Source organism: Vigna angularis, chromosome 1, assembly GCF_016808095.1.
Source record: "Vigna angularis cultivar LongXiaoDou No.4 chromosome 1, ASM1680809v1, whole genome shotgun sequence".
Classification (NCBI taxonomy): domain Eukaryota; kingdom Viridiplantae; phylum Streptophyta; class Magnoliopsida; order Fabales; family Fabaceae; genus Vigna; species Vigna angularis.
The window spans coordinates 29446335-29460945 of record NC_068970.1 but is presented as its reverse complement, the minus strand read 5'-3'; the positions used below and the strand labels follow the sequence as shown (position 1 = coordinate 29460945).

The following is a 14611-nucleotide window of genomic DNA, read 5'->3' as shown; positions in this document are numbered from 1 at the left end:
TCTTATTCTAACACCTGAGATACTTAAGAGTTATAAAGTTAAAACAAATTAAATCATAATACTAACAAAAACATTTGATCACTTTAAAAATGGTTCAAGTCTATCTAATCAATATACAACAAAGCGCATGACTAATGATTAAGGACGATTTCCAACTAAGGAACCTCTTCCTATCGGTTACAACTTTCGACATACGTAAGCACCAAGTACTGAAAAGGTCAATTCCAAACCCCTTCATAAATTGTTTAATGCTCGGGTTTTGGGACCCTGTGTACCGTATGTTTGTTCGGTCAAACCCAAAAAATCAAACATTAACCAAATGGTCTAACTCCAAGACTGATGACATTTGCCGAAATCTCTAGACCAAGATCCTTTGGTCAACCACTCTAGGCCGATCTCCCTTGGCCGACCACCTTTGGTCGTCCATCTTTTTGATGAACTCTTGGGAATATCACCCATGGTCACCCTTGACTGACCACTTTGACCGAACAACCTTTTTGATCGATTACAAAAAGTCATTAACAAGAATGGTGATCACAAATCAACCTGTTAATTGTTGATTAAGGTATGATTGTGTTGTGATTAGACCGACAAAAAGGTAAAGCCCCATAACAAGTACTATAAATAAAGGTCTAAGGTATGACTTTCAGATATACATACACATAACATGCATTACGACATTAATTGTTAACCAATTGGCCATCTATTGACTTAGCATCAGAATACATTTTCCAGATACCATTCAATTGGACTAGAAGGTGACCCAGCATCTATTCGACCACATCTGAACAACTTAGACACACAAAAGACTCAAAATTGAACAATTTAGACTTTATACGACACGAGAAAATTAACTTGGGTTAATCTACTTTTCTATGAAAAACAAAGGGTTCCATTAACCAAACAATGATTAAAACTATTCTTTGTGTTGTTTATGCCTTATAACAAGTATACAAAAGCCTTTTGAGCTATTCGCTAAACTCACATCGGGCTTAAGCACCAATATGCAATTTGTGTTAAAGATAAATATACAAAATATCTTTAAGCTATACAAAAATAAGTTGTTGGTTTAAAAGGTTTACCAAATGAAATTTCTCTCTATGCCACCAAGAAGACAAGTTACAAATGACCACTTTAGAAGCTAATGAAGGCTTGTGTATGCATATGTATGTTTAGCTAAATTGACAGCAAGCTTTACGAATTTTATTTATAGGCATAAAAAAGTATTTTTTATGTCAAAAGCTTTTACTTTGTTCTTTGTGTCAATGCTTTATGAGATATGTTTGACTTTTATTACTCCTCGGTAAACTGTGTATGCTAGAATCTACTTTGAATATCATGATGTATGACATAAGCTTTAAAGGACTTTGCATCTTTGGTGTAGTTATTTAAAGAATGTGTAGAATTGTGTCCAATTTTGTATAACTCTATACTACTCCTAGTGGTAATGTTGACAATAATAATACTATTAATTATCGGTACACTTAACCGGCTTGTAAGGTGAGGTTTGTAAGGTCCAATAGCGGTCCGACAACGGGTGGAATAGAAATGCCCAAGAAACAAGAAATATCGCTAAAATAGGCTCTAACCATGGCTCTGATACCATATTAGAAAGTGGGTTTTAAGCCTAACTCAACCCCACAAAACCGGCTTGTAAGATGAGGTTTGCACCTCACTTATATATTATAATTTAGCCTTATCTCTAGTCGATGTGGGACTTCCAACAACAATAATAATAGAAGGGCTGGTATCCTAGTATTACTTATGAAAATAATAACATTGTTGAGAATGACATTATTTGCAATGTTGATAATAATACTATTATAATTAATAACGTTGAGTATAACAATACTATTAGTAATACTAGTATTTCTAGTGAAGCACTATTTTATTGCATGTCGTCACCACAATATTAGTAGTAATAGTTCTAGTGGAGGTATATAGTACTATTTTTTTAATGTTATATGTATCTACTATTGTTGCTATAATACTATTGGTGGCAGCGACCCTAGTATTACCAATGTCTGGTGGTAGTAATTGAGTTTTTTTGGATTAACTTTTTTCACAAACACTTCCAGAGAAGAAAATGAAAAAAAAAAATGAAAAAAATATTTAGATTGATTTCTTCATAAACTAAAATTTAACAGACCTGCGAGTTCCTTGACTTTAACTTCATTAGAGAGGGTTTCTCATTCTTAAAATTTTTTAAGTATTGTTCTTCTCTTTATTTGTTTCCCAACCTTGATTTTTTTTTCTTAATACAGACCTCGAGAGATTTAACGGTTGATGTTGTTTATTGTTCCTAACTTTGTTATCCTTTTCTGGATGGACGAAACCAAAATGTGACCAGAAGAATAGTGCTTTCTACAAAGAACTTGAGGAAGCAATAACAGATGCAGCATAACACAGTAAGAGAAATCACATATATCATTTGCAATGTCCGCAGGAATCACAATGCTATGAGAAAAAGAACACTTCTGTGTTGTGTCCTGTCATTGCTAATCGTCATATACCAACTTTGAACAATAAGATGATCACAGCTTAGCGCAGATGGTGCCTGCACAATGCAAAACGAAAACCAATCAACTGAGATGACGAATCTGAGTCACATAAACTTTACAAAAGAGTTTACCAAACCTACCTTAGAGTCTCTTTTGTACCACGGCGTATTTTGCAACGGATGGTGGGGAGTCCAAGGCGCTGGTGAGCCTCATAGCGATGACAACCAGAGAAACCTACAAACCAAAGACAATGGAGACATTGTCATATTATGTTTTCACTGTGAGAAGGCATGGATGGATCTTCAAAGCATATTGATTTTGTTGTTGGTGGAATCTTATAATTTTAACTATGAGCAGCATGACCAGGTAACAATGTAATAAAATTATAAGATTCCACAAACAATCCAGAAAAGAACATACCGTAATAGACTCCATCAACCTCCAGGACATCAATCTGCATCACTTAAAAGAAACTTGAATCAACAGTTCAGCAATATATTTTCTAGAACCAGACATTTATTTAATAACAATGGTATTGTAGTTAGAGCAGGACTGCCATCTGTAACTGGTGTTAAATTTTGGTTACTTTCCCCACTTTCTTCAGAATAATTGTACTAAAATTCAACCAAGCTTTGATAACAACTATTCACAATTCCACTCAAAATAAATGATAGGGGATGCATTCTGTCTTATTGTCCTCTATAAGTTGAAACTAAGCTTAATAATGTTGTCTGAAGCCAAAAGAGATTAATACCAAATCGTTGTCGAAATGATATTTTTATTTTCTTGTAGAAGTCATGATCTGGTGAAAGTTCTCTTAAACAAAGTGAGTAATCATCATAAAGGGCCATCTGAAAAAAAAAATACAAGAATTGGAGAATAAATGTTTTAGGATTGTTGTCTCAACTAAGCCTCAGTCACAAGTACACAATATAAAAGAAAATGGCTGTAACAATGAATCTTTGCATCCATTGGTAAACTCCTAAAAAAATCTGACTCTGAAAGAGAGGGGACCTTGATAACTACTAAAGGCTCTATCTATGGCTAACAAACATAAGGGTCGCCCTGTTAATGGTGGAGATACTACAAAGAAAGACATCTCAAAATCTCCTTCAGCGAAACATGAAACTCTTACCTCTTAAATGAAAGTAACAATAAGGAAAAAGGGAAAAATCTTTCTATGCAAAGATAATAGCTCATTAACAGTTTGGAGTGGGAACGCAGATACTGCTATTCCAAATTCCAGTGAAAAATTGTTCCAACAAATCCATAAAAATCGTTTTAAGTTGGTTGCTTTCACATTTTTTTTTCTGTACTCGCAGATCTGAATAGCCAAAGCTTGAAGACCAAAGAAAGAAGCAATTTAAGCACATAAATCCAATTCCAACTACATCCAATAGATCCTGAAAACACAGAAAAGCCAACACCCGTAACTTCACTTTCCCATAAACCCAACTGAGACATACCAATATAGCAGAAACAGTACATAAACTCCAAAAGTAATGGAAAATATTTTAAACATGAATCAGCATAAAGGAGCAAGTGGTTACAGGTACTTGGAGACCAATTTCCTTGATACTATCCATTAATTCCTTTACTTTGTTTGGATCATTTGCTCTGGTCCTCATCAAAGGCCTTCTAATCTTATCTATAGGAATTTCCAATATCACAGGACCTCCACCCCCACCACTACTGCTTCCAGAGCCACCAGGTGGAGCACCTAAACAATTAAATAAACCATATGAAAATGAAACAAAGAGAATAAAAACGCAATTTCAATTGACAGAAAGAAATAGAGAGTATTGCACCGTTGGGGTTGGACGAAGCAAACATGGCGAAACTCCTTATGGTATTTGGAACTCGCAGAACAAAATTTGCCATTTTTCTTCTTCTTCTTCTTACCAAGTTTATTACATTTTTTCCTCTCACGGTTCTAAATATATAGTCAAAATGGTGTGAACGGAGAACCTGATGATTGCTATCACCACTCAAGCATGGCCCACTTAAATTCAACGACCAAGATTGTTCTTTTGAAGCTATATAAAAGACCCTTCAACACGGAATTCGCTCCACAAATTGGTGAGAGGTTTTCCCTTAAAATTGATTCCAAATAATTTTCAACTTCGCCGGGAACCATGGCAGCGATCGTTCTTTCTCATGAACTTGTAGAACACTGGCCACTATGGATTGGCATTAACCTTCCTGATTATTTAAAAGGCTCATATGATTTTTCTACAGAATTGATTTACTTTATAGTTGAGATTTTATAAAAAAATTTATTAAGTATTTAAAACTTCCAAGTAGATTTTTATGTTTAATTTTTTTATCAATTGATATGTAGCAGTAATTCTTATAAATATGAAATTTATAGTAATTAATATTGTTTTTACTGGTGTTCTGAGCGTGTTATTTGATATAAGTGGTATTAGGGATGATAGATATTGGTAGATAAAATATCTATCGATATTTATATTATTTATGGGTTACGGATAATAGATATTTTATTATCTATTTATAAATGGATCAATTACGGGTATTATATTGTTCAATATGTGATACTCATTATTTGTAAAAAGTAAAAATAATAATTTAATTTATATTTTACTATAAAATTAATAAGTTAAAGATTAATGAATTTTAACTTTAAGATAGACTATTTCAATCTGTTGTGCTTTGGGCCTACCCACAACTTTAAATAAATTTAAAACATTTGAACCATAAGGATTTCTGTTAATATATAATATCATAATGAATTGATATGAAAAAATGTAATATTTACGTTTGTAATAAGGATTTCTAGTTAGATTTCATCTTCCTAGGCTGAGAACAAAACCATACAATTTGTGTTTTTTTTGGTATGTCAATGACCCCTAATATGTACCAACAAATAATGAGTCTATTAATTAAATTTTGATAAAAATGGACAATATTGAGTAAAACATACACATTAATGTATGACGCGATATATAACTCTCTTCCAGACTCAATCATCCATGTTTGCATATGTGATTGTTAAGTGTATATATATATTAAACATCATTTTTATTCTTGAACATTGCATTGCATTCATAAGATTCAAATAATAAAAGACAATTCCGTATTCATTGGGAGACGACTCAGGGTTGCTTTAACCCTATCTACTTTCTTGAATACTACTTGGCAATACTGAAGTTGTCTTGAAAAGTAGTATTAATTTGATAGCTTCAACGACAGCCTATCAAATTTTGCGCCGTTGCGGGGGAGTACGGTTAGTATTTTTAATATTTTGATTCTTATTTTTATTTTTATTTTTATTTTTTTTATCTTTATTTTTTTTAACGCACATACATTTAATTTAATTTGAGTTATTGTGTAGTCTTTAGTCATTATTGTTTTAGCAAAAAAATCTTTGTTCTTGTTTTAATTAAGAATTTGTCTTGAGAAATACTTGAGGCTAGTTTGTATACACTCTGGCTAGGAAAGACTTGGTACTTAAGTTGTCCATTGTGACGCACCTCTCTTTCCTGGGAGTGGACCCAACAAGTCTCTCTTATCTCTTATTTGAAATCTTTCTCTAAAGCAAGAACAAAAGAAATAGAGAAGTAACAAAGAAACAACTTCAAGCAGATTGCGTAGTGCATGACCAGAGCTAACCCGGGAGAATTTTATCAAATTAACCCGGAAGTCGAAAGGAATTTGCGTAAGCTGCGAAGAAGTTTGAAATTTGGGTGTTCTACTGAGGGAACACTTCTTACATCTGAAGCCATACCACCTTCATTATCTCCAGTTATTAACATACCATCTAATCATTTACCTGATCCTAACCCAAACAATATGGCATAAAGAACCATCAGACAGTTAGCCACCTCCTAGAATACAGTTATCCGAAGTAACATTGAATACCCTAATGAGGAGTGGGAGTTGAGACTTGACCTGTTAAATGTCTTACCAAAGTTCAATGGGTTATCAAGGGAGAATCCACACAAGCACTTGAGACAATTTCACATGTTGTGTGAAAACTTTAGATCTCCCAGGATCACAATAGAGAGCCTTAAAATGAGAGCTTTTCCTTTTACTCTTCAAGGAGCAGCTCAAGATTGGTTGTATTATCTCTCTGCATGTATTACAAATTGGGAAACTATTGAAAGACTCTTTCTTGAGAAGTATTTTCCTACATCTAGATTATCAGCTATCCGCAGAGAAATTCAACATATAAGACAGAGAGATAGAGAGAATCTTAGTGAATATTGGGAAAGATTCAAGAAACTATGTTCTGCATGCCCTCAACTCTGAATGGAAGATTTTATTCTAAGCTTTTATGAAGGCTTAAGTCCTACTGATAGGTCATGGGCAGATGCTGCAAGCGGAGGATCTTTCTTAGACAAGTCACCAGAAGATGGTATAGATCTAATAGAACGGAAGGCAGTAGACAATCAACAGTATGGCACAAGAGACAATTCAGTGACTTTGTTGAAGGGAGTGCATGAAATTGATAATGGTGTAGTTGATGGAAAGAGGATAGATGAAAGATTGAATAAGCTAGAAAGCAAACTCGACGAGATTGCAAGTTTGTTTAAAACATCAACTCCACAAATTGCTAAGAAGTGTGGAATTTGCATTTCAACTAACCATTATACTGATGAATGTCCTAGCCTGGTGGAAACCACTATGGAAAACCCATATCAAGCTTTTGCTGCAAACATGATTGGAGGAAATAGACCATACCAGAATTATCATGACTCATCCTCTAATAGGTATCAACAGAATAAACAACCTTATGTTCCACCTCAAAGGCAGCAACCTCAACCTGAAATGTCACTACAAGATTTCATGAAAACAATACTTGAGCAAAATTCAGAAATCAAGAAATCAATTGTAGATTTGACTCAGAGGGTGGAAAAATTAGAGGCTAAGGAGTCAAATAAACTACCTGCACAAACAATGATCAACCCGCAAAATGTAAGTGCTATTACTTTGAGAACGAATATGCAAGTAGAAGGCCCTGAAGGAGCCCAAGAGAATGAAGATAAGGAGAAAGAAGGAGCACAAATTGATGATAATGGAGGACCAAGTGAACCATCACCTGAGACTACCACTCATAAATCCAGGTTAGTATCCTCTAACTCTTCTTCTAAAAATTCTTCTTCATCTTATTCTCCACCTCCTCCATATCCAAATCAGTTGAAACCGAAAAACAAAAAAAATGGAGGAATTAGACCAAGAGATCTTAAATACTTTCAAAAAGGTGGAGATCAACATTCCCTTGCTAGATGTTGTTAAGCAAATCCCTAAATACGCCAAGTTTTTAAAAGAAATTTGAACAAATAGAAGGCGTTTTAGGGATAATGAGGTTGTGAATTTGGGAAGAAATGTGTCAAGCTTGATTAAGAAGCATATTGAAATACTGCGAAAATGCAAGGATCCAGGTATGTTTTCTGTTCCATGTGTTATTGGAAATTCAAAGTTTGACAATGCCATGTTAGATTTAGGGGCTTCCATAAATGTAATGCCTTTATCAGTGTTTACTTCTCTATCTTTGGGACCTCTTAAGACTACTGGTGTGGTCATTCAACTGGCCAACCGTAGCATAGTTAACCCTGCATGTGTGCTTGAGGGCGTCCTTGTCCGAGTAGACAAGTTAATTTTTCCTGCAGATTTCTATATCTTGGACATGAAGGATGATGAAGGAATCAATCCAACAACTATTATCTTGGGAAGACCTTTCATGATGACAACACGAACCGAGATAGATGTGCATGCAGGATCATTGACAATGGAGATAGGAGACGAGAAGGTGCGGTTCAACGTGTTGGAAGCTGGGAAGCACCCGATTAAAGATCATTCTTTGTTTTGTATTGACTTATCAAGTGATGTTGTAAACAATTTTTCTTTTTCAAATATGTCGTGCCTAATTTTGGACGAAAAAGGAAATTGTAAAGCAGGTGATATTGAGGACGCGGTATTAATAGATGATACCTCTGTGGTGTCCGAGTGTGATGTTGAGGTGGCTGAGATTACCTTAGGTAGTAAAATTTTGCCATTTGTGGTACAACCACCCATTTTGGAGTTGAAACCTTTACCATTCCATTTGAAATATGCTTATCTTGAGAGGGATGGAAAACTCCCTGTTATTATATCTGCATTGCTTACTAATGAGCAGGAAAAACAGTTATTACAGGTTATCAGAGACCACAAGAATGCAATAGGCTGGACTTTAGCAGATATTCCTAGTATTAGCCCTTCTTTTTACATGCATAGAATACTTTTGGAGGAGGATGCTAAACCAGTGAGACAACCTCATGGAAGACTGAATCCTCAACTGATGGGGGTTGTAAAGAAAGAGGACACCAAGTTGCTACAGAAAGGTCTTGTATATTCAAATTCTGACAGCACTGGGGTGAGCCCTATACATGTGGTTCCCAAGAAATATGGAATATCAATGGTCAAGAACGAGAATGACAAGTTGACTCCTATTCAAGACAGAAGTGGGTCACATAATGTAGTAGTTGACCATCTTAGTAGGATTGAAAAGGGAAAAAATAACATTCCTATCCAGGATGACTTTTCCAATGAAGTCCTACTAGCATTCCTTCCACCATGAAGGAGGTAAGTTCCCTCATACTTTTTCTTTGCATTTTATATATAAGGCATACATTGAGGACAATGCATAGTTTAAGTGTGGGGGTGTGGGGAAACAATTAATTTTGTTCCCTATTTTGTTTTTTTTAATAAATATTTGCATTGGATTTGAGAGTTTGAATCAGTAATTGAGATGATCATGAATTCAAGAGAAAAAATGAGTCATGTTGATATGAGTGGATTGCTTTTATGATTTGCTGATTGAGTTGACTTGAGAATTTCCTAATTAAATCTTTTGTGAAAGAAATTTGAAACCATGTGAGTTTTGGGCTTAATGTTAAGGATGGACCACCATGTGCCATACCTACTTTTCTTGTGTGATTTTCCCATGTTTCGTTGATATTGTAATAGTTAGCTTGATTCTATATTGTGCAACTAAGGTGAATATGCATGATTTGATATGATTGAGACATTTCTTGTTTTAGCTACTTGGCCAAATAAACTTGTCCTAACATTAATCCATTGGAACCCTCTTTGAACCTTAAGCCTATTTTTCTTGTTTCCAGTCATTGTCAAATGAGAAAAGAAGAAAAATCATATGTTCCTTACCTTAGGAAAGAAGAAGGAGTAATGGATTCTGTTAGAAGTAAAGTGAGGAATAAGTGTGTGGGTGAGTACCTCACCCATAAAATAATAAAAAAAGCAAAAAGGAAGATGAAAAGTTGGAGTTTTAAAAAGAAAAAAAAGAAGAAAAGAAGAAGAAGAAAGAAAAGTAAATCTTCCTTAAAAGAGAAAGAAATAGATTTGTTTTTGAAATCAAGTATCATTACTCTTTCTATATCAATTTCAAAAACTCAGAAATTCCAAGAAAATTCCCTACCTTTGCCTTGGCCTCAATAAAACCTTAAAAAGCCCTCATGATCAATAGTTGCATGTTTTCTGAAGTATGTGAATGTTAGAATCTTGCTAAATACTAAGGGTGCCTACTTACATGGGTATTTAGAGTGTAAACACAAGCGAAAAACACTTGAGAGAATTGGAAGAGAAATAGATACATGTTGACTTGAGTGTTGTCTTTCATATTTGATTTTCTTGGGAATTCAAAAAGGTTAACTCATGTGTGAAGAATAAAGTGATTTCATTTGTATGTCAATGACAAAGTAATGCCTAAATGATTGATTTATGTCTGGTGCTGCTCATTCTTTTGATCAAAATGCAAATGTGGAATAAAATGACCTAGAACAAAGTCTTGGAATTAATCAATTTTGCCCAAGAGTGCAAAAGGATAAGTGTGGGGGTGTGATGAGTGCATATTTATGCCCACATTTATGCTTTAAAATTTAAATTTTTGATGAGATATTTGTGCTTAAATGGCTGATTTAAAGAAGATTTGTGATGATTGGATTGATTGTGTTTGGAAATAAAAGGGGCGTAAAAAGTGTGTTTTAGCGCATAAATTATTCTTGGATGTTCCAATGTTTGTTGATGCAGCTGAAATATAAGCTTTGTTGGTCCAAATTTTAATTCAAGGCCCCAAATCAGAATTATGAAAATAAGAAATTAGTTTATTCAATTAAAAGAGCTGAGTGCATCCTTGTTTTTACAAATATACACTCCCAACTCTGAAACAGGCCCAAGAAGACCAAGCCCAAAACATTGAACCTTTTACACCCTAAACTTTCTTACACACACCTCTCCTACAACTAACTAGTCAGATTTCACCATATTACGCCATGTGGCAATCCATCACCAACATACCAAACCGTCCAGATGATGTTATATCACTGATCCTTGCACTCACTAGTGAACCAATCAGAACACGCCGCCTCTGCCACATCACCCTCCTCTGCCACATCATCATCATCTTCCACCCACTGAAACCCTAATTCCCAATCCAAACCCTAGTCGTTGTTCCGCTTCTGCCAGGCCATGCGCCATCAGCCACCGCCGCACCATGTGCCGTCGTCAAATTGCACAACAACCACCGTCAACCACCCGCCAATTCAAAATCCTACTCGTCGTGATCATCGTGCAACCTTTCTTCTTCCTCGCGAAACCGCACCACCGTCCATCACGCACATCCATGGCAGCCACCAGATAGCCACCGCAAGCAGCTCCATTACTCTTTTCATCATGATCTCGTCGGGCAACCATCTTCCTCGCGCCTCGCCACTACAGCGCCGCTGCTACCGCAGAAACCCTGGCATCACCATCGTCACAGATCCACCTCCACGCCGCCGCACTGCCAGCCGCTAGTCACTTTCGCCACGACGCAAATCGCATCAGCCTTCATCGCGAGCAACATCATTGCTCCACCATGCCGGGCCGCCGCAACATCCACCTTCATTGCGCCATTAACGGCAACACCACTTCCTCCATCTTTGATCGCGACATCTCCCACCCACGATGGCCACCACGCCGTCGTTGCCTTCGTTCTCAACCATGGACTTCGCAACCTCCATCATCAACGAGAGCCATCTCCTTCGCACAACCTGCACTCAGAAAATCAAGAACCAGAAACGAAAAAATGCGAGCAGCGGCACAAAGGAGCAATGCGGCACAGGAGCTCCCTTTCCCCCCAATCTGAAACCCTAATCTTGAGTGGGAAAGGGGCTGACACGTGTCAGTCCCTCATTGGGCACGCCTCTCTAGTCAAAATTGGTCGAAACTGGTCAAACAGATTGGTTCTAGTCACTTAAGGGGTTGTGGTGCAATTTTGGAGAATTCTGAAGGGGCTAAAGTGTAGATAGAAGAAATTTTGGGGTTATGTGTAATTTTAGAAAATTTAGAAAAAGCTAAAAGATAAAATTCAGTTGTTGAAATAATTTAATTTGGGAATCAACAGAAAATATCTTCCAAATAATATTATAATTATCTAAATCTTTTAGTTATTTGGAAGATATAAGATAAAAGATTCTGTCAACTGAATATTCAGAGTTGAAGCCCAATCAAGCCCTATATAAAGAGAATGGAGAGCAGAAAATGGACTTCACTTCATTCATTCATTCACCACTTCTCTCTCTTATTTCATCTTGTATTCAACTCCATTCATGGAGAGCTAAACATCTAGGGCTATTCTGCTGTAATTCCATTATGGATTATGAGGTTAGATTGAGTTAATGCAATTGTTTATTTTGATTATTGATTTAAGTTGTTCTCGCTCTATGTCTTTCATCTCTCTATCAAATTAAAAGCAAAGATTTTTGCATCATAATGTGTTTGAATCTACATGCATATTGATTATATGAGTTCTAGGGTTTCTAGGTTTAATTGAGAATATACTTTGATTTAATTTAGGAACTTTCATATGATTAAATGGTTTTTACTATCAATTGAGAATGTACTTTGATTGGTAGTAATAATTTCAACTATAATCAATTGAGAATTTACTTTGATTGATTAGTTTTTAATTTGGTTAGGCGATTTAAGAATATACATGATTAAACACAATAGGATTTGATTGAGAATGTACTTTGGTTGAATTCATTGTGAATAATCTAGAAAGGTTTTGCATTTGATTGAGAATTTACTTTGGTTAAGTGCATGATCGTTCTCAAATAAATTAAGAATGTACTTTAATTAATTTGAAACTTAAATAATAATCAATTGAATAATTATTTGTGAATAACTGATGATGAATCTATCGCAGTGGAATTAGCCTATTTCATTATAATCGTTTTTAAGTTTCTTATTTGTTCTTTAAACCTTTTCCAAACATCATTTTATTCTTGAACATTGCATTGCATTCATAAGATTCAAATATTAAAAAGCAATTCCGTATTCGTTGGGAGATGACTCAGGGTTACTTTAATCCTATCTACTTTCTTGAATACTACTTGGCAATACTGAAGTTGTCTTGAAAAGTAGTATTAATTTGATAGCTTCAACGACAGCCTATCAGGGGGTCTCTGACTTCATTAATTGTGACCTGCAGGAGAGTGGACAATAGAAGAGCACCATGAGTGGTCTGTCCTTCTACAATTCGCCGTCCCATGGCCACTATGCGCGGATGATCCTCATCAACCTAAAGCTCATACTAAAAAGTTTAATAAGTAGGATTTGTAGTAGATCATGAACCTGTCAGAGCGGCTGCAGCGGAATGGTTAGCGTAGGATAACAAACCAAGAGGGGGGGTGAATTGGTTCTTACTAAAATCGTGTGCCTTAAAAATTTCTACTCAATTAAACTTACTTAGAAAATAATAAAGACAATAAAATAGAGTAAGGTTGAGAGAAATTTGCACAGTTGATTTTGTCCTGGTTCGGATCTTACCAATCCTACTACGTCCAGTCGCTTATCTCAAAAACAAGATAAACACTTCACTAATCACAAAACTATTACAAACTACAATCACACAGATACAATTTGTAAAAGTTTAGAAAACACCTCTCTTGAAGCCACAAGAGATGAAACAACACCTCCTTTGAATCTTCACAAAGGATGAAACACTTCCTCCGAATACTTCACGAAGGATGAATTCCTCTTCCAAACACTTCCTTAGATGCACCAAGGATGAACCAGCTATTCCTCTATCACCGTAGCAGTATTTTACCAACTCTACAGACAGAGTTTCCTTAGCTGAGCAAGAGTACACAATTCTCAAGAGTTTCAGAGTATTTTAGCACAAGGGAAGAGTTATCTTGAGAGAAAATGAGAGTCTATTTATAGACTCATCCAAAGTCTCTTCCATTCTTCGAAAATGAGCCATCTGACTGTTTTAATCGATTAAATCAAGTATTAATCGATTAAACTAAGTATAACGGCTAGTTTTTCAAATATGAAACCTCTAACGGCTAGTGTTAATCGATTATTCTCAGGTTTAATCGATTAATTTAGGCTTTAATCGATTATTCCAGTGTAACGGCTAGTCTTCAACTCTAGAACCTCCAACGGACTGTTTTAATCGATTAATCTCAGGGTTAATCGATTATGGAATCGATTAATCCAAGCTTTAATCGATTAATCCAGAGGCAATTTTGGTTTTCATTTGTCAGCCTCGTTTTAATCGATTAAGACCCTTTTTAATCGATTAATACAGTGCACTTTGGACTCTGGTTTTTGATTATATGGTATGAAATTACATGGAATCAAAAACACTCAAATGTCTAAGTCCTAGACACTAAATTATAATTATTACAAAAGCTTTTCCATAGCAATACAAGTCTTCCTAACATCTTGATTTCTTCTTGACTTGATTTGGACATCATCAAAACTTCATCTTCATCATTTTGCTAACAATCTCCCCCTTTTTGATGATGATCAAAAACTCCTTGATTTAAAGCTTTTGGAATAACCTGTATTTAAAGCACAACTTATGGAAGAAAGAGTGCATTAGTGTTCACTAATAAGCAATTATTTTCTCCCCCTTTTTGATCATAATTAAAAAGTTGTGTTTAAGTTTCTCCCCCTAAATTTATTAGGACTTATACTCCCCCTTAATAAAAGCAGATATGCATAGAAATATTAAGGAAAAACATACATTTTATTGAATTTAAAGAGACAAGCATACAATTGTAAAGATAACTAAGAAATAAGATCTAGAACTCATCACT

At 35.3% G+C, this 14611-nt stretch overlaps 1 protein-coding gene across 3 annotated transcripts; it reads right to left on the bottom strand.

The window, feature by feature from the left end:
- Positions 1-2394: 2394 nt before the first annotated feature.
- LOC108334637 (sulfiredoxin, chloroplastic/mitochondrial) lies at positions 2395-4697 on the bottom strand. Of its 3 annotated transcripts, XM_052871994.1 has the most exons (6): positions 4310-4688; positions 4052-4221; positions 3256-3352; positions 2922-2963; positions 2642-2735; positions 2395-2557 (listed from the first exon to the last, which is right to left on the bottom strand). In XM_052871994.1, exons 1-6 carry the CDS (start codon positions 4380-4382, stop codon positions 2542-2544), a joined length of 492 nt encoding a protein of 163 aa, XP_052727954.1. In that variant the 5' UTR covers positions 4383-4688; the 3' UTR covers positions 2395-2541. The 3 variants fall into 3 exon arrangements, with proteins under 3 accessions (XP_052727954.1, XP_017426022.1, XP_052727955.1); XM_017570533.2 differs by lacking the exon at positions 3256-3352 and having other exon boundaries at positions 2922-2955; positions 4310-4675; XM_052871995.1 differs by lacking the exons at positions 2395-2557; positions 2642-2735; positions 2922-2963; positions 3256-3352 and adding an exon at positions 3359-3904 and having other exon boundaries at positions 4310-4697.
- Between the last annotated feature and the right edge of the window lie 9914 nt (positions 4698-14611).

What these genes read in the sequence shown, in the direction of transcription:
- LOC108334637 (XM_052871994.1), bottom strand. Translation starts at nt 4,382, where the DNA reads ATGGCAAATTTTGTTCTGCGAGTTCCAAATACCATAAGGAGTTTCGCC. An exon ending in AAATTGGTCTCCAAGTACCT is followed by an intron (nt 3,353 to 4,051) that starts GTAACCACTTGC and finishes TTTTTTTTTCAG; the next exon opens with ATGGCCCTTTATGATGATTA. An exon ending in GGTTGATGGAGTCTATTACG is followed by an intron (nt 2,736 to 2,921) that starts GTATGTTCTTTT and finishes TTTGGTTTGTAG; the next exon opens with GTTTCTCTGGTTGTCATCGC.